Below are 19068 nucleotides of genomic sequence, written 5' to 3'. Positions count from 1 at the left end.
AGAGGGAGCTACCCTAAAGTCTTCCTAGATGTCTGCAGATGAGGGTACTGGAGAGACAGCTGCTAGAAGAGGGTCTTCATCTGGAAAAGCACCTTGTAATCAACTGGAAAACCATATCCAGCAGAGAAGCACCTCAACACAGCAGACTTATGAAGGAAAGAAACAGTTCCCAGTGAAACACCACTGCCTTCTCCTTGGCCAGTGGCTCAGAGCACTGAATTCCTGCATCCCTAGGAGATGATTTATTAGTCACAAGAGTTGTGTTATATTTTTATTGTCTTCACAGATAAATCAGGCCAGCAAGACATCCGTAACCATACACACAAAATATTTATCAAAACAATTAACATTACAAATCTCCTTTTAAAATAATTTATTTCACCGATTTCTTTTTAAATGGTACTGTCTTACAACATACATTATTCAACAAAGATGTGCAGAACAGACTCTAAAATAAGAAACACTTAAATTAAGCAATTGTGTCCGATTAGAATTTCAATTTCACCCACATCTCAACTTGTAAATGTTTGCTGGAATACGCTTCTCTTGTAGGCTTGATTTTTGTGCTTACAAAAACAGCATCAAGTTTTCGGATGTTGAAGAGAACAAATTATTTGTAAGGTAAGTTTGCATTCAGTTCAACATACAAGGCAACCAAATGATTCTGTCATTAACGTTAGCATCATGTATATTTCAGTTCACTGCACTAACATTTAAACTAAAACTTCAAACCACGTAATCTTTTAAGTGACTAACATTTAAAAGGCAAGCAGTAATATCCTGAAAGCTTACAAAAGACAGGGGCACACAGCTAAGACGGGGGCTCACTTGACAAAGGCTGTGGGTGTGTGTATGGCTGCTTTTTTTTGTAGGACGCCCACCTGCAGACGGGACAGCAGTGCCGCCCGCCCGCCAGCCACTTCATGATGCAATTCTGGTGGAACACGTGGCCGCAGGGCAGGCCCATCAGCAGGCAGCCCTTTGCAAAATTTTCTAGACACACCACACATTCCGTACAGTGCAACATGTTGGAGGGCCAGGCTGCCCAGTCTGGCTCCAGGTCACCCGCAGAGCTGTACGAGCTGTAGGACCTGGCTTTGCGCTCGCATGGCTCATGGTGACAAGAGTGACTGGCACAGGAACAGGCATCCACACCTTCTTCACTGCACCTGTGACACGTGCTCAGCTCATCGTCCTCCGAGACCTCTCTGTCGCTACTGAAGACCTCTTTGTTCTCACTGTCAGAGTCACTTTCGCTGTCTGGAAAGGTTTCCAGCGTTTCCTCGTCAGAATGGGCGCTGAGGCATTGAAACCTCCACATGGGTAAGTTTTTAATATAATCAGTTGGTATCAGAGGGTGAAGCCAGAGATCGGGGAAGGCCAACCGCTCCAAGAACAAATCCGGGTCTTCATCCCAATCTGAGTCAAAAGGGAAGTGTTGAAAAGAAGCAATGGGATGAAACAGGTAGCTGGTGTACCAGTCCCACAGGCTCGACAGCCACTCCAGATTATTGGCATTTACTTCATCCGTGTTGTTATTGCGCCTTCGCTTCTTCTCAAAGTAATCAATTAGCAAACCATGGCCAAGGTACGTGCTGAGGAAGAGGGCTGGATGTGAGGAGTAGAACATCCAATCTGCCCTCACCCAAGAAGCCAAAGTAGTTGTGTTCGAGTACCTGAAGAGTTTTAAACTGTACTCATAAAAGCTGTCTAAGTAGGGTAGTTGCAAAAAACCTAACACTGGTAGCCAGGAAATAATTAATAGTGAATTATATGTCCCTAAAGTGCTTATAAGAACCACAAAACGCTTTATAGTGGCGCCTTGTGTAATAAACAGGTCCATCCAAGCCATCAGATTAACCAAAACTAAACTTAAAACAAATAAATCGTTAACTTCTGGTTGCAACGAGCGCAAAAAGGAATCCATGGCACGTAGTGATATAAATTCACCAGTGTTATTTCCATACCTGTAAATCCCCTCAGGAGTCCTCAGTATATACGATGGTGTCTTATAGATACCAATTTCTGCCATGTAACTTTTATTGTCCCAGTTTTCCACGTTGACAAAAATAAACTCTACTCTTCCAGTAAACTTTACACTCAGTGCAGAGAAGAAGGCTGGAGGCTGGTCGAGGTTGGCAAACAGGTATATTTTCACCCGGTACTGGTCACTTTTGTTCCATTCTTCTTTCAAATGCTCAGAGTTGTAGATGGTTTTGATCCGAGAGGCAGCGTGGGCTGTGATCCATTTGAAGATGTGCTCCACTTCGATCTTGCGCCCGTTGTATTCCTTCAGCATGACTTTGCCCTTGGAGGTACTGGTTTGTGGAACCGACATAATGAGGGTGGATTTCAGCCAACCCCTCCTCTTGCAGTATCTACAAAGAAAATGGCAGGTTAGATTCCACTTTCATAACCCCAGAACTTACATTTCTATTCTAAGCCCAAAAATGAGACATGCTGAGCACCTGGGAACCCTTATAATATAATAGCAGGAAATAAGGGTACCCAATATTCTCTGCCAAAGCATATTTATTCTTACAATATCTTTCTATCTTACAGGAATATTTTAAAGAGATATGCATTCATAAAACAGGAAGAGTAATAGTGTTAATTTTCACAGGTCATTAAAGTAAACAAAGCCATTCAGCCATTGATGCTTTGTAACTGGATTTGAGTAATACACAAGCTGACTCTCTGCTTTAAAGCTTTAGTATTAAAAGCTACTTTTCCTTGGCCTTCCAGGCAAGAAGAAAACCACTCCAGTGTAATTCAATATCCCACAGCTTTCCCAGTGCTTCCTTCCATCCTGGCTTTGCCAAACAGCTGTGGGGCGAAGTTGAGCAGACACTGGTCTGTTTGCACTTGCTTTAATGAAGCTGACAAGTGTCTACTTCCTACTGGGATTTTGTCAAGATGCAGACAGGCTAAGGGGTGAGGTGAGAGAGCTGGCCACAAAACCAGCAGAGCAGGAAGCACACACATGGTGCTGGATGATTTGGGCTAAAAAAATACCCACACTGTCTGGCAGGCAGATGGGATGAACCCCAAATCCAAAACAAAAAGAAAAGGCTCTTCATGGCTGAACCCTGAGTCATGGTCCAGAGCACAGTAACTCTCACCAGACCCCTTCTCTCACACATCTTTCCTACCAATATCACTACACCAAATTATCTAGCCCTCCTCTAAGGAAATACCTGGCAAGCTTCAACAATCAAACTATGACAGAACCAACAGGCATGCAATGTCTGAGAACCCTGCACATTGGGACCACCAGCCTCATTCACCAGCCATCTTACCTAGCTCCTCTGTGGTTCTGCTCTGTCAACATGTATTTAGACAATTACAACTCCCCTTGCCAGGAATCTGAATGCAGCATTTTTAGAAAGAGCATTTTAGTAAGATATTACCCTGCTAATAAAGGTATCCTGATTACTGCAGCATGTAGTATTCTTCTGAATTTCAGCTGCAACCTGATGAAAACTGTTCACATGGGTTTACTCGAGAAAACATTTCTCGTATTAAAAAAAAGGAATTAATTTAAAACATGGTATTTGATCAGAACATTAAGGCTACTTAGGAGATATGCAAAGAGAAACACTGCCAAATTTTTAAGATGTTCAAATACAAGATTATTTTGCATAAGCACTACACAGCCTAAGAATTTCCTCTTATGATTAACACTGAGATTTCTGTAAACATTTAGGACTTAAGCTGCATAAGATGTGCGTATCCATACATGCCACTGGAATTCTAGACAAAGTCTCCTGTCATGTAAAGCAAACGCCTCCAACAAAATGTATAAAAAAAGCCTCTTTTTACAGCAGCAGAGAATTATTAATAGCTTCTTTGGCTCTGCTCTTCTTCCTGGTTAGAAATCATATGCAAACACAGTGACTCTTGCACAGCACACTGTGTGTTGTCCAAGGGTGTGTGCCAGTTTATATATAAACATACATTTGTCAGGGAACAGGATTTGTCAGTAATTCTGGGAGGCAGGCACTGTATGCAAGGTTCATGCTAACCTGTGCTTTCCCCTTCCAGATGGTGATAAAACGACTCTAAAACTGATCTATTCAGCTTTGTCCTAAGCAAGCACAGTTCCTTTCCCTGAATGCCTAAACTGGAAGGCCAAACTCTTCTGTTCATTCCTCTTCACTGCTGTATTATGCTCTCTACAGTCTAATCATGCATTACCCACACGATGCTTTAGGAAGCTGCAGAGCTGATAAATAATGTAATGGAGCATTCTGAGCAGACTTTAGGAGAGATAAAAACACGAATAAAGCCACCTTCTGTCACAGCTACTTTTACAACACAGCAAGCCCTGCTGCTAGAACACAGCTGAGCCTTAAGATACTCTTGGGATTTAGATAATCCTTTAAGGATATACCTGGGGTCACTGGAGCAGTTAAAAGTGCCGGTACGGATGCCGAATCTTGAAACTTTCTTCACCATTTTCTCCCAGTGGACTTTACCCACCAGTGGGCTTCTGTTGTTTGCTATGACCTATTGCCAAAAGGAAATACCAGTTTAGTATCACAATCAGCTTGGTTCCTGAAATAAAGAGCAAGTTTCAAGAAAACAGAGTGCTGGTCATGCTTGATAGTCCTTCCCCTTCTTTTAGGGCACAGAGTATGAATGTACAATTGGGAGTCATGACAAATGTCTTTGGAGAGTAAAGCACTAAGAAATGTGGTTCTGCAGAGAGAAAGAAGTGCATCATCATGTTAAGTACATGTTAAGATACTAAAATCAGTGGTAGTTAACAAAAACCTTGGTAAAATAACAAAACTATCATTAACCAGTTCATAGTGGGGGAGAAAGGAGAGGAGTGCAGCAGGTTTCTCTTATTTGCAATAAAAAAAGACCATAATTTTATCACAATTCTCCCTCAAAACTTATAACATACCAAAGAAACCTTGTCTCAAAGCAAGCAGAATGAGTGGGAATGCATGTACCTGGTACCAGATTAAACTGCCAACAGCCATTCCTGAGCAGTGGAAACTACTGATTAACCCCCCAGATAATGCCTAAGGATCTTGACTCCTTCCAGCTTTGCCTGTGACTCACTCTGCAACTTGATGTGACTGTTTCACCAACTCCAATGTCCCATCTGCCATTTCAGGACAATCATTTGCTGTGATATATCCAAATTAAAGGTTTAATTTGCTCTAACCCAGTATATTAAAGCTGTACTTTAGATTACCTCACTGTAAGCTACTACTGACACAGATGATGAAGAATCAGCATTCATCCTCTGACTTATATCTGTACAGGGAGGGGGAAAAAACCCACAAGGAGAAGAAAACTCTGCCTGCTGCCAGCTGACAGGTAATTTTGAGTGACATGACTGATCTTGCACTATTCCACCAGCCATCGCATTTTCTATTTTAGAAACAACTCACATGCTTCTGCAGGCTTACTGGCAGCCACTTAAAATATATTTTTAAATTAAATATTGAAACTTCCATTTGTTAGATATTTGTTTACCCGCCATTAAACTTATCCCAATCATTTTCTGACTTAATAACCTCAAATGTCAGCTTGCCCCTGGAAGTTGGGCTGTCACCATGATTAACAGTTCTCTGTGGACATGCTGAGATTCAGCCTAGAAAGCGTGTCCAGCCTTTGAGACTCATAAATATTATCTGCTTTGTGGTAAGTAGCAGCCTCAAAGAATCTTAAAATAGAAGAATTCGCCAAGCAGAATGCTCTACATAGGGAAACAAACTGAACTCACAGATTACATTTCTATTCCACTAAGCCCAAAATATTTAAATAACACTGGAGGTGAAAATCCAGGTAAGAATCCTTCAAGTTATTCTTAAAACACACACATCATATAGAAAAGCCTTTTTGATTAGATAAATGTAACCATCACACACTGAAACAACCAGCTGGGAAATCTACTGTATTACTGTATTACATCACCCAATGTGACTGAAGCTTTGGGTATTTTAAACTTCTTCCTTTCATGCACTTCAATCAAGGGAGACCAAATTCCTAAAGACACCCTAAAGCCATAAAATATCCTTAAAATATCCTCAGAGTTACTATGGCATGATAAATGCACCCAACATGGCAAGAAACCACTATGTTTTATTAGTAAACACAGGAGTAAAACCTTGGTGACTGGATTACTCTTTGATACAACTACTCAGAGACTGGCTTCTTCTAAAACTCTGTGTGCATGCTGTGAAACAGTGATGAGAGAATGTTAATGTGTGCAGGAGGACAGATCCTGCTCACTGTTTCTTCTGCCTGGCACCACAACATTGACTTTAAGTGTCAAGACAAAAATTTGTTGCAAATACAGTCACCATTGTATTTTACACCATTATATTTTAACACCAGCTTAATTAATTTCTTATGAAAAAGTCTTTTCTCCTGGAGAAAGATATTCATACTGAAGAACAATGACGTAAGTAGCAGTCTGTATTTTGTAACTACATAGAGGAACCCTGCTATGGTTTTGCACACTGAAGCTTCATAAAATATTTTGGGCTCGTGCTTTTTTATGTAATTATGGAAAAAAATTCCAAATAAACATGTCCATTGCAGCTGCTCCTTGCAGACAACACCCACTTACAGCACTGGGAGTTCACCAGGCCAAGGCAAGGCTTTGTATTTTGGAAAGCAGTCACCACCTCTGTGCATGAGGGAGTCCAAGAAAACACTGCAGGTTAAGCAATCAAAATGTACTTCAGCTTAAATTAAAAATAACCTGCAAACACTTGTAACAGATTTTATTTTAAAAGTGTGAATTTTGATAAGTTAAGAAATTTAGCTTAAAAACCTGTGACTGAGGAGACTGGGAATTTGAATGTGGAAGAGGCCTGGAAGTTCTTCAAGCCCATGGTGTTAAAGCTATCAGGATTTTATATTTCAAATAAGAAAAAAAAAACGTTGCCAAGTCCTGCACTACTTCTTAGCAATCACATCCAAAGAGAGGTTAGAAATAGTTTGACAATCTACAAGGATTGAAATAAAGGTCAAAAAGAAGAGCTATCAAAGAAAGATATGCACGGAAAAAAAAAAAGGTAAGGAAAAATGAGCTATTCAAGTTAGGTCACACAAAGACTATTACAAGTTGTACCCAAAGGTTTTTCAGTCATATGAATAAGAATAGAAGAGGGGGAGAAGCAGCAGGATCCCCAAACAATGAAGATAGGTGGAAATGGAAGATAATTTTCTTTTTATAGTTAAATTAATACCATGACTCAGTTTTCAGTGGAGGGGAGAGGTGGCTGGCCATGGACCAGTTAGCAAATTTATGGGAAGAAACTACATCACCTGAAGGTGAAAGCAGAACTCAAATAACTTAATGCCCTTAAATCAGAGTCAGCAGGTTATCTCCATCCTAGAACAAGCACCCAGGATCACAGGTGAACCTGTGAAAATTTTTTGCAAACCCCTATCAGACCAATTCACATTTTGACAGGACAGTAACAAGTCTGCAGCTATATTTAAGAGCAAATGAAAAAAAAGAAAAATCCCACCAGGTTGATTTCAATAGGATGCAAAACTGTAGAAGTTTTAGAGGTGCAGAGACAGTTACATTTTCCACCTCTTTCCAGCATGCAACTACTAAAGATGTATCATTCCTGATTGACAGAAACTTTCCCTGAAGGAAAAGAACTGAGCTTCAAGAGAAAAAGGGAATGCAGTACCCTGTTTGTAGTTTGGTAGTGTATCATGTATTATGCCACATGGAAAAATTACATGAGAGCTACAGATAGGCTTTTATAGTGAGTGGGAAAAAAAAAGTATTAAAATGAGCAAGAAATTGGCTATAGCAAAAAGACATCAAAATGCCAGAAAGGTGCTAACAGACTTAATAGATTTACCTTAGAGCTCAGTTCTGCATATATTCCCCATTAATACCCTTCCTGTGGGAACTTGAAGTCTCCCAAAGCCATTTGTAGAAGACATAAAACTGGGAAGCACATCTATGTGAGAAAGAGGATTACAACACCATGCAGGAAGAGCTGCACAAATCTTGTAATGCAGAGTGTCACACATGAAATTGAATTCAGTAATGAACAGGACACTTGGGGAGTTCATCACTTAGAAACAGCAATGGGAGCAAATGCTCGGGGCTATCAGCTGCTCCACAAGGAAACACCAGCCATCAATGTGAACTGGCTGCAAAACAAGCAAAGCCCAGGGAATATCAGACCTGGCAAAACAAACTGGTTGATTGACCTCCCTTACTGGGAGGAGGGTGGTTGACATCAGGACACTGTGAAACTAAAGGGCAATGTCAGTTTATGCCCAATAGGAACAAATTAGCCCTGAGTACACACAAGCCAGAAGTCAGACACACATTTCCAAGAAGAAAACAGTCAACAGAAGTATTTGAACAATTTACAGTGTAAGAGAGACAGCAAAATATTTTCTAAACACATATTCTACAGTCTAGCAGAAAGCTGAGCTAGCTCATCAGAAAGGTCCCTTTCAATCACACACTCTATTTAATGTTACAGAAATAAAGCCCAAGCTCCTAGGAGAAGGGATCAGCTAACACAGATGGGAAACAAACACCACGTCTGGAGAAGCACAAACCCTCTCAGCTTCGCTTATTATTAGCTATGTTTACAATCTGTGGCATATCACATGTCAGAGTGACAAGTAAGACAATGAGGGGAACTCAATTAATCCATTAATCATCTTAATGGGCTAAGGGAATCCAATAGGATCACAGTAACCCTACTATTTAACAAGTTCACACCACAGAATGGATCTGCTCCCTAACTCCCACCTAACGCAGGCCAGAGGACCAGCAGGGTCTGAATTACCACCTCTGTAATACTGTAAATGCTGAGATTCTGATGATTTCAAAAGACAATGGAATAGGGACCTTTTGCATTGGAAGAGTTCTCATGACACTGAATTACACAGAATTACCCTCAAAGAGTTCAATCAAGAAAGTAATTAGAAAAATCAGTAAATTAGAAAAATAGAAATATTTTTATCTATATGTTGAAGTAGTCATAGCTATGACATTAAAGAACAGACGTAAAGAGCATATATCCCAGAGCCAAAAAGATACAAACACTTGAAAAAAGAGGACTAAGTCCCCAAGGCACTTTGCCTTTCTTGCCTAATCCAAACCCAAAGTGTATTGGGCAGGTGCATTAATATTGCAATAGCTACTTTATAACCACCACGGATCCAGCTGCTTCTTAACTTCCAAGTATCATTAAGCATTTTTAAACATTATTTTATGAAACATAGATTCTTAAAATACAAGTAAAAATATGACTGAAATCGAAGCGGCTTGAGGAAGCCCAGCTGATGTCAGAGTTTGCTGTAGCAATGCAATATGCAAAGACAGACTCCTTTTCTGGTACCCCTGAAGTACTTGAGCATGACATGGTAACGACCTCACTAGAGTATTATCCTGTTTTCTGTGCATTTAAATCAGATTTTGCTCGATTTCTTTCAGACAGGTATGCAGAGATCTCAAAGCAGGTCACAGGAACAAGATTTGTTCTCAGGAAGTTTTGAAGCTCGCTCACAACTAAAAGTGTTTGAATATCACAAGGCATGACAATGAGTCAGAGAGGGGCAAAAGCAGAACCAACACCTCATGTGCTCCAGCTCTCATTATTTTAACCAATTCTAGCTGGGACAGTGAGTGTCAGGCACACCTGCTCATACCAACAGCATACAATTTCAAAGACACAGTAATAGTGACAACTTGGTTTTACAGCTCAGCCACAAAGACAACGACTCCAAGTGCTCCTCAGCTCTGGGCACTAGGGCACTGTGACAGACTTTACACCATCAGAAAGAACAAAACCCATTAGTAAGAGACACCATTCCCTGCTGCACACACACACATCCAGGGGGCTCTGTCATGAGCAGTCAGTCTCAGCCAGCCTCAGAAAGTCACTCTCCACATAAGGAATACGGACATTTCAATTGGAGAAAGCCTGTGTGGTTTTGCCAAAGACAAAAGTGATTTCTAACTCATTTAATGAACTGGTAAGGTTGCATGAAGATGAGAACTGTCTGTCTGGTTCAGTGGTTTCCAGTTTGAGAAACCCATGCACTCCCCCACAGTGACTGCAGAGGGTAAATGAGCAGAGGAAACTCAATATTACTGTGAAGATTCCATGCATGACCTGGAAGATTTTTAGGGGTCCACAAAGATAAAAAGGTTCAAGAACTCCAGTCATAGAAGCCTTTTTCATTAACAGCTAGGCTGCAAACTCTGCTTCTATATATAAAGCAGAAGTAAAAATACAATTAATTATAAATGGACTGGTAATTTACTTATTGAAAGCTTGGAAAAAAGCTTACTTATTCCAGATAATGTCAGTAAGTTTCTACATGAATGTCTGCACTTCTATTAATTCTGAGACATCTCACTTTCTGTTTATTATCTGACAACGTGTTAATGGAACTGAATTTCCACTTAGACTCTCTTTCCTAAGAATTCACAACTCATTCAGAATCCATCCATATGGACTGCAGATATCTGGAGACTTTTTGCCTTTCTTTTCCAAGAAAGAGATTGTGAAAAATCACATCCAAATAGGCAAGGACTACATCCATCACAGCACACAGAAATTAACCACCTCAAAATTATGTGCAGTTTCTCCAGGGAGGTGAGGTGACCTATGCACTGATCTGGACAGTCAGTTGTGCTGTCAGTTAAATCAGAGATCAAGAATAAATGAGCTTCTGCAATGAGTTAACACAGATACACAGGCAGTACAAGGACTATTCTATTCCAGCTGATGGTATTCTGCACCCTTGACTGGACATGAAGCCTCTCAAGAAGAAAACTGAAACTTAAAATCAGGTATCTTGTGGTAAATGATCCTGAAGGGCTATTGGAAAAGACACAAACACTGAATTATGTATTTTGAAAGAACTGAATGTTTCTGCTTTGTTTCTTTTTAGCAAGAAGAGCTGATCACCTGGTAAAATTCAGAATGCAAATAAATATGAAAATCACTCATCCTACATGCAAGCAAAAGGAAGAACAAACAAACCATCACCGCCAAAATGCTATAGGCACATCCCTTGCCCTGTGACTACACCACTTGAACTAGAAACTGAGATGCAGAATAGACTGCAGAATTTTATATCCATAATAATGGCCTTTGCAGCTCTACCAGACACAATCAAAATGTCTGTCCTTGTACTTCAATGCCAAAAAGAAAAGTTCCCTTTACTTCTCTCTGCCACTGTGTTATAGTAGAGATTTTAATAATAAAAATATACATTCATTCAGATTTTAACTTCATTCAGAGAGGATTTTTTTCTGTAGATAATTTTCAAAAGCCATAATGACTACAATACTGTTGGATGTGACAGGCTTCTAGAGACTAACCAGAGCCTGGAAAAGTAAGAACGTTACATGTAACTCTCCTAACCAACAAGAGAAGCAGCTCCAGAAACTAAAATTCACTCTCCTTGCCAGCTAGAGAAGTGCACAACAGCAGCTGGCAAGCAAGAAGAACAACATAAAAGGAAAGGTGATGAGATCATGAGCTAATAGGAGAAAGAACATGCTGCTGTCTGTGGCTCTATGGAAGTGCAACACAGGCGCTGTGAACAGCTACACTGGTAAACAAATTACCACTGGACCAGGATGCTTTGCATGTGGATTTCCAGAAAATAAAGAAACAAAGCCACAAAACACTGATTCCCTGTGTACTGACTTGGACTTTCTTCAAGGAACTCATCTGGCTTACTCTAAATGATAAACCTGCACCTCAATTTTTGTCAAACGTGTCAAGAAATAATAATTATTTCCTCTCTCTTCCTTTGCTTCTCTGCAGACAGTGATAGCTATCACACTCCCAGCCTGTGCCACACCAGAAATTTCATCTATGTACACTGGAAAATAAAAATCATCTTCAAAGTCCTCTCATAGACCATCACAAAGTGTTCAAACCAACTCAAGCAACAGCCACTGTGCCAGCTGAGGCAGAACTGCTCCTCTCCCCCTGCTCCTTTCCAGCAGCCCTCAGAGAACAGGGATCCAGTGCTCAGGATACTGAAAAGGATCTGGAGATCCCTTCTGCTTCCCAGCCAGCAGCAACAGAGCAGGGGAATCTCTGACCTTGCCCATGGTCACCAAACCCATCCTCGCTCCCCTGCATGAGCATCGAGCTGCTTAATTAGCTGGAAAGTTTCCACAGAATTCCAAACAGCAAAGGAGGATGGGCAAGGGAGGGAATCAAGAGCTAGAAGTGGAAAGTGATGGTAAAAACCAGCTCTGCAGGGATAGGATCTAAGGAGAGTGAGAAAACTTGTGAAAGGACACGAAGAATCCAGCACAGGAGTTATCCAGACAGGAGTTGTGGTGGGGAATGGAGCAAATGAAAACTCCAAGTGATGAAAACCTGAAAAGCAAGAATGAAAAATAGAAATTCGACATCTCTTGTGGTTTTTATTGTAGAGAAACAAATAGTGTTCAGCAAGTAAATTATTCTGTAAATTCCACTAATTATTTTTCCCACAGCTATTGTGACCAACTGAATAGCTGTGCAAATATTCCCAGAATGATGACAACATTCATCACACTGGAGATATCAAAACACAGCCTATCTGACCTGCTATTAGGATGCTAGTGGAAAATCCATTACAAATAAAATTCTGCAGGCAAGAGACAACAGAGAACTATCATATTTCACCCTTTTGAGCTGCACAGGGAGGGGGGAAGGTTTTTCACAGCATATTCATGCCTGTATTTGTCAGCTAGCTTGGGGACATGTAAACTGCCTTTCAACACTCTCCCTCTGCTTGAAGAATATCCTCCTGTATGATTTAAACCTCAAACTTGGATTCAATAAACTCCAAATGTATCTTTCCCAAAACACAAATGCCATTCCAAGTCTGAAGGTAATCTGTCCTCTTGTCTATTTTGGGATGAGATGGATGTAGTGACAGTACAGGTCTAATAAACAGATTATCAAGATTTAATGACTTCCTGTTAAATAGAAAACATGAAGTGAGACCAGACAAACCAGGTAGGAGCTGTCAACGGAACAATTAATTGCCTGGTGGGGAATTCACCTGTGTGAATTCCAATTAATGGCTGTTAGGAGGAAACTTATGCCATAAAAAACACACTCTTGTCAACAGAGAAGTTGACACAGAAAAACAACTTCTACATTTTGGTCTAGGTTACTTATGTTCTCGGGAATGATGATTAATTGCTTCAGAATCCTATTGGAAAAAGTCTGTCTTTATTTTCCTAAATGATCTCTTGTTATCATTAAGTCCTTGGAAAACAGATTGTAAAACTGCTGGGCACAAAAGGCTTGGGAGAAAGTTAACTTCAAGCCACTGGAATATGTCGCAGAAGAGGCCTGCTAGCCTGGGAAGTTGGCAGACTGAGATCCTTCCTGCCTTTGTGAAGAGCCAACAGAGATTTTACAAGTGCTCTAAGCCCCTTAGACAAGCAGAAACTTAAACTGGTTGGGTCTGAGCATGCAATGCAACCAAAGGGAAGAGCAGCACCAGGAGCCTGCGCCAGCTGGGAGCATCTGTACTAATGCACCTACTTCACACATTACAAGGCTCTCACAAACCCAGGGCCAAGGACTTGCATACTCTGTGTACTTCAGTGTGTGTTGCTCTGCTTGTTTCCTGGTTCTAAAATGCCTGCTTTTCAAAAAGCAATCCAAAGAATAACAAGCTTTTTTTTCCTTCCTGTCTGTATAGGAACTCTGGCACTTCCAGCCTTTCTTGTTTTATTTCTCTATTCCTCATCTCCTGGATGAAGCTTATCTTTGTCACCATCTCCCTGTTACACGTTTTTACAACTAGTTAACTACCCTCATAAACTCCTCCTTTGAAACACATTTTGTGTGTGATCAATATATATTAAAACAAAAGGTCAAATTGATATACCTGTACCAGCCAGATCCCATCTTTTGTGTCTTCTACAAGCTCATAGAAATGCATTTCACCACTGAAATTTGTACTGGAAACCGATTCAGAGGCCTCTTCCTCCTTGAGAGCTGAATAAAGCTCTCCTTCCATGAGGTCTCCTGAAAAAGAGACAATTGGAGAAATTCAATTAAAATGGCACTGGAGAAAGATTACTTCATGAATTCTAGTAACAGTTTAACTAACTGTATTTGCAAGATTGCTCAGAGAATCTTCTCAGTACAAAGGTAGCTAAACCTTAAGTTGTTACTATAATTCTATCTCTGGTGACCTGACTGTGAACAATTTGACTTCGGTCAGACCACAGAAGACATGAATGCTCTGCTTCTGATTACACAGATGCACCACACATGCACGAGCACACAAAGGAATAAAAGAACATCTTCTAAAGCTCATTCTCTGCAAATAACAACATTCAGTGGCTGAGAGCAATTTTAGCCTGTACATCTTTGCTTTCGTTTCACAGGATTGCAATTTTGCAGCAAGCAATTTCTCAAACAGACTTCCAGAATTTCAATCATTAATTCTGGACCAAAACCCAATGTTTGTGGTCCTGTTGCTAATAAAAATCTCGGGCAGAATAATTTAGCTGTTGGCTTTTGTTTGCACAGTTGGGAAAAGTTCCCATGAACTCCAAATGCAGCAACATAAAGAGCTCACGGTAAAATCATCTGATTATGTTTCCTTTGTAATCTCATTTCCTTCTCGTGTTCTGTTTCACAATCATTACAAACGCTGTTAATGACAACCTGCATTCTAGTAACTAATCTACTAAGCTTTCAGAAATGAAGTCTTGTCCAAAACCAGTTTCCTTAAAAATATAAAAATAAGTCCAACAGCTGAAACCCTTTAGGGGTTTGCAAAAATATTCATAAAATTTAGAGGGGGGAAAAAAAAACCAAAACGCAACCACAGAAAAATGCTGCAAAGCCTGTTGGTATGAGAAGTGTTTCCATGACATTTGAAGAAGTTGGTTAATACAGTTTGTTTGGAGTTAAACACTTCCCTGCAGCATATGCAACCCAAACATCATGACATCATTAAAGTACCTGACAGCCAAGGAGTGAAAGTGATTGGAAACAAAAGTGAAAGTGCCTAATGCTTTTTGCTGTTGGAGCAGCAAACCAATAAACAACATAAAAACATAAATAAACAATGAACAGTAACAGCAAAATACATTTAAATGCCCAGGATTAATATCAATTATTTAAACCAGCATTTTTAAGGTTATATGGCAGGCACTACAACCATCCAAATCTTTCTCCCTCTCTGTCCAGACATTAGAGACCCTCACTGCCTATCCTGACTGCTGGGATTTCTCTCTCGCCTGGATAACCAGCCCTTCCATCATTGATTTAAAAGCAACTACTCACATTTTCCTGCTTGGCTGGCACTACAGCTATTACATCAGCCCCATCTCCCAGTCCTTGGGGCCAGCTCCCTCCAGCTGCTCCAGGCAGCATCCTTACTTTCAGGAGACTTCTGCCATCCTCCCATCTCCACTGCTCTTCACCAGCCCCGAGAAGTCCATCTCCTTCACCAGGTTCTCCATACTTCTGAAATGCCTCCCTGCCTTTTTCCGAGCTGATTTTAGTATGCAGGAACTAGTTCTCCTTCCCTTGTATAAAACCATCTCAACCCTGAGTACCCATCCCTTGTGCTCCTCAGCTATGAAATCATCGCTTTCCTTGGGGCCCATCTTGATAGCCGTACCTGTAATAAACCCAGCAAACGGCTGGGCATACACGGGAACAAGCTGGCCCCAGCTGTAAACAGTAGCCTACTGCAGCTATTTGGAGTCTCTCCTCCTCGTTTTTCACGGCAGACGACACTGGGTCGCATCTGTGCCACCCGCACTGACCCGACCGCCCGCAGCGGAACTCCCGGGGAAGGGGAGGGGAGGGCCGGGAAGGGAAGGGCCGCTGCTGGTGCCCCGTCCAGCGCAGGCCTTCCACTCGCTCGGGCTCACAACGCCGCCGGGCTGTGACCGTCACCCCCGAGATCCCCGGGCTCCCTCCACAGAACCCCTTGCTAGGGGGAGCCAGCTCGCTCCCCAAACCCGCCCTGCCGAGGGAAGCAGCGCCCGCGTCTCCATCCAAGGGCGGCCGGAGCCCAGGCGGGGGTGGCCGGGCGCCGACCTCCGTCCGTCCCCCCGGGTCACGGGGCAGCTCCGCGTACCTGACTTCTCCACCAGCTCCCGCACATCCTTCTTCTCGGGCAGCCCCGAGTGCCCCAGCCCGCGGCACTCCAGGATGGTCCGCAGCTTCCTGAAGCTCAGCGCCACCGGGTCCACCAGCTGCGTGGCGAGGAAGCCGCTCTCGTACCACGCCACGGCCTCGAACACCCGGGCCAGCACGAAGAGCGCCAGGAAGTAGAGCAGCAAACAGCACAGCTTCACCCACATCTTCCCGGGAGCGCCGAGCCGGAGGCCGGGCTGGGGAGGGAGGGAGGGAGGGAGGGGAGCGGGGGCTGTCAGGGGAGCGGGGCCGCGGCCCCCCCCGCCTCCCGCCCGCCGCTGCCGCTGTCCCCGCCCCGGCGGAGCCGCGGAGACATAACAGTGACGCGAGCAAGCCAGCACCGCCCCCCTGCCCCTTTTTCCCCCTTTTCCCCTTCCACTTTTCCCCTTCTCCTTCCCCCCGCCGTGATTCAGCACTGCGGCCCGACCCCGCACCCCCGGGCTCGGGGGGCGGTCGTGTCCCTGTCCCCGGCTGCAACTTTGGACCCTGCGGCTGCGCTTTGCTGCGAGAAAAAGAATATATAAATACCTCAGATAGCGGGGAGGGAGAGGGCAGGATCCGACTCGGCCGACGCTTTTCATGAAAAGAAAAATATTTACAGAGGCAGAACTGGGGGCCGGTATTTGCAGGGCCGATGTGTTCGGGCAGTTTTAGGGCAGCTTAGTGCACAGAGTTTATTTGGATTCGGGCTGCTGGGTGTAGGGATGATCCCTCCGCTCCTCATTCCCGCACGCCAGCCCCGCTCCCAGCCCTCGGCTGGCGCGAAAGCAAATTCCAAAATTCCACAGCGAGATCCATCTGCGCGGCTCGGAGCTCGGACTCTGCGGCTTGGCCTGGGTACTGAGAGCTTGTGCCAAAGCGACAGCCAAAGGCAAGCGTGAGCTGCACCCCGACTTCGGACGCGCGTTTAAGTTGGGGCTGTGCTCACAATGGAAGCATTTTGGAGCGCAGCGTGGATCCCCGCTGTAGTGGATCTTTGAAGAACCATGCCAGGCTGTACAAGAAGTGTTGGCCTGCAAAGATACAATTTAGCCTGCTACAAAAAACATACTAAAATCAAGCTACTGCTTCGAGATGAAGGCTCTCCTCTGAAAGAAACTCAACAGTGCTTCTGTATATTCAGTTATTTTAAGAATCCATAATTTGCATGAAAATTGGCAGCTCATACAGATGAGCACAAAAATAGCACAGCTTAAATTTAAAAACACTGAGAACCCCCCAGAGTGTACATGCTGTAATTCTGTACTATCCATTTTCAAAAAGGCACACTAATATTGATCTAGAAAAAAGCATTTAAATCACTTCCCCCTCCTCAGAGCCTTTAAAACACATTTAAAGGTTTCTCAGTGTGTTGATATGATTTTTAAAGGAAAAAACTCAACAATCCATGTTCAGCTCCTTCTGTGACATGGCAAACACAGCCTCTTCCAGAAGAAAATTCATGACACTGTGTTCTTCAGGAATGGGCTTCTTTTGGTTCTTGAAAGGGGAAGAGTGGAGGGATTGCAGATGTAGCCACTCACAAAGCTCTTATGGGCTGGTAAATGTTGTGCCCTTCCACTGGAAATCATATACAACTTTATTCTTCAACATTTTTATCTGGAAAAGATAGAAGTGGACTGCAAACCTTGTATCTGCTGGTGCCACTCTATTAAATACAAAGGGATTTCAGCAGCTGCTGGGTTTGCAGCAAGCCCCGGGTGGCAGGTCCAGGTGGGACAGAAGGTCCCAGAGGCACATCTCACAGAGCCCAGGTGGGACAGAAAGTCCCAGAGGTACAGCCCGGTGGAGGAGCTCACAGAGCCAAGTGCTGCTCTCTCCTTCCCAGCCGCTGCAGCCTGGGAAACTTGCCCTGCCTCAGCCAGGGCCCATCCCCTAATGAGCAGGTGGCAAAGCATCAGGAAGATGAATCCTTTGCCCTTGGCAAAAGCCAAGGGAGTGGCTTTGTCCCTGCAGCTGGTGGAGCCAGGGACAGTCAACAAAACATTTCCTATCACCTGTCAGAGGGCCTCAGGCAGGCTCTGAGCCGTGGAGTGCCTCAGGAACAGGGTTCTTTTCCAGAAGCTTTGTGAAGGCCTTTTGTCACTTTTGCCTGATTTCTCTACCTTTTGTTTTAAGTGAGTGTGAAGTAACTCCCACCCGTGTGAAGTGAAGGTGGGAGTTTGAAGAAGGATTTTGTATATTTAACTTTAGTTAGAAAACATTGTTGGGTTTGTGGTGGGATTTTTTTGTTTGATTTGTTTTGGGTTTTGTTTGGTTTGGTTTCTTTCTTTTACATGAGCACCTCAGACCCTACTCCAGGAGTTTCCTTTGATTCTCCCCTGTAATTTCTTCGGGGTGCCCTGGCTTGCCCGGCAGGAAGGCACCCCACAACAATGACTCCTCTACGCTCACAGCTGAACTATTTGCAACACCAGCTGCTGGGGAGGCTGTCACCAGCGTGTCATTTCCAAGGGCTCATGGCCTGAGCTCAATGAGGCCCCTGCAGAGACAAAGCCAATCATCTGCCAGAACTCAAAGCCCTGGAGTCGTTTCAGAAAAGTACAAATGATATTTCAAGCCAGTACCCAAAACAACCCAAAACAAAGCAGCTGCCAAACTGAAGCGCCCAGATGAGGGGAGGATACAACCAAGAACTGCAGGTGAGGAGTTAACCAAAGGTCTGGCAGAGCAAACCTAAATGGATCCAGTGCCTCCCCCAGGCTCTCTGGTCCTCTCTTCCCACCTCTGCATCCCTGATGCACTAAGCTGACCTTACCAGAAAATGTTCCATTTTCTAGACGTAGCTGTCATTTGGTTTCCAGTTGCAGTTCAGAATGTCTTTGACATGTCACCTGCAAACAATCTTTCAGGGAGTTTTAATTATCTGGAAAATCTAAATATCTTAAGAGCGAATTGAAATACATTGGGG

At 43.1% G+C, this 19068-nt stretch overlaps 1 protein-coding gene across 3 annotated transcripts in view; it reads right to left on the bottom strand.

The window, feature by feature from the left end:
- The window catches only part of LOC115902927 (charged multivesicular body protein 3), a 34254-nt gene extending 17535 nt beyond the window's left edge, over positions 1 to 16719 (bottom strand). Inside the window, exons 1-5 of one of the 3 annotated variants that reach the window (XM_030946895.1) lie at positions 16686 to 16719; positions 16099 to 16354; positions 13882 to 14021; positions 4394 to 4509; positions 359 to 2378 (exon numbers count right to left, since the gene is read on the bottom strand). In XM_030946895.1, coding sequence (XP_030802755.1) covers positions 812 to 2378; positions 4394 to 4509; positions 13882 to 14021; positions 16099 to 16324 — 2049 coding nt within the window. In that variant the 5' untranslated portion in view covers positions 16325 to 16354; positions 16686 to 16719 and the 3' untranslated portion in view covers positions 359 to 811. Of the gene's footprint in view, positions 1 to 358; positions 2379 to 4393; positions 4510 to 13881; positions 14022 to 16098; positions 16426 to 16685 lie in introns of those variants that run through there. The other 2 variants (XM_030946893.1, XM_030946897.1) reach the window with 2 other exon arrangements.
- Between the last annotated feature and the right edge of the window lie 2349 nt (positions 16720 to 19068).

The sequence above is a fragment of the Camarhynchus parvulus genome, chromosome 4 (genome assembly GCF_901933205.1).
Source record: "Camarhynchus parvulus chromosome 4, STF_HiC, whole genome shotgun sequence".
NCBI classification, from domain to species: domain Eukaryota; kingdom Metazoa; phylum Chordata; class Aves; order Passeriformes; family Thraupidae; genus Camarhynchus; species Camarhynchus parvulus.
The sequence above is the reverse complement of the archived record's forward strand: the minus strand, read 5'-3'. Positions and strand labels throughout refer to the sequence as shown.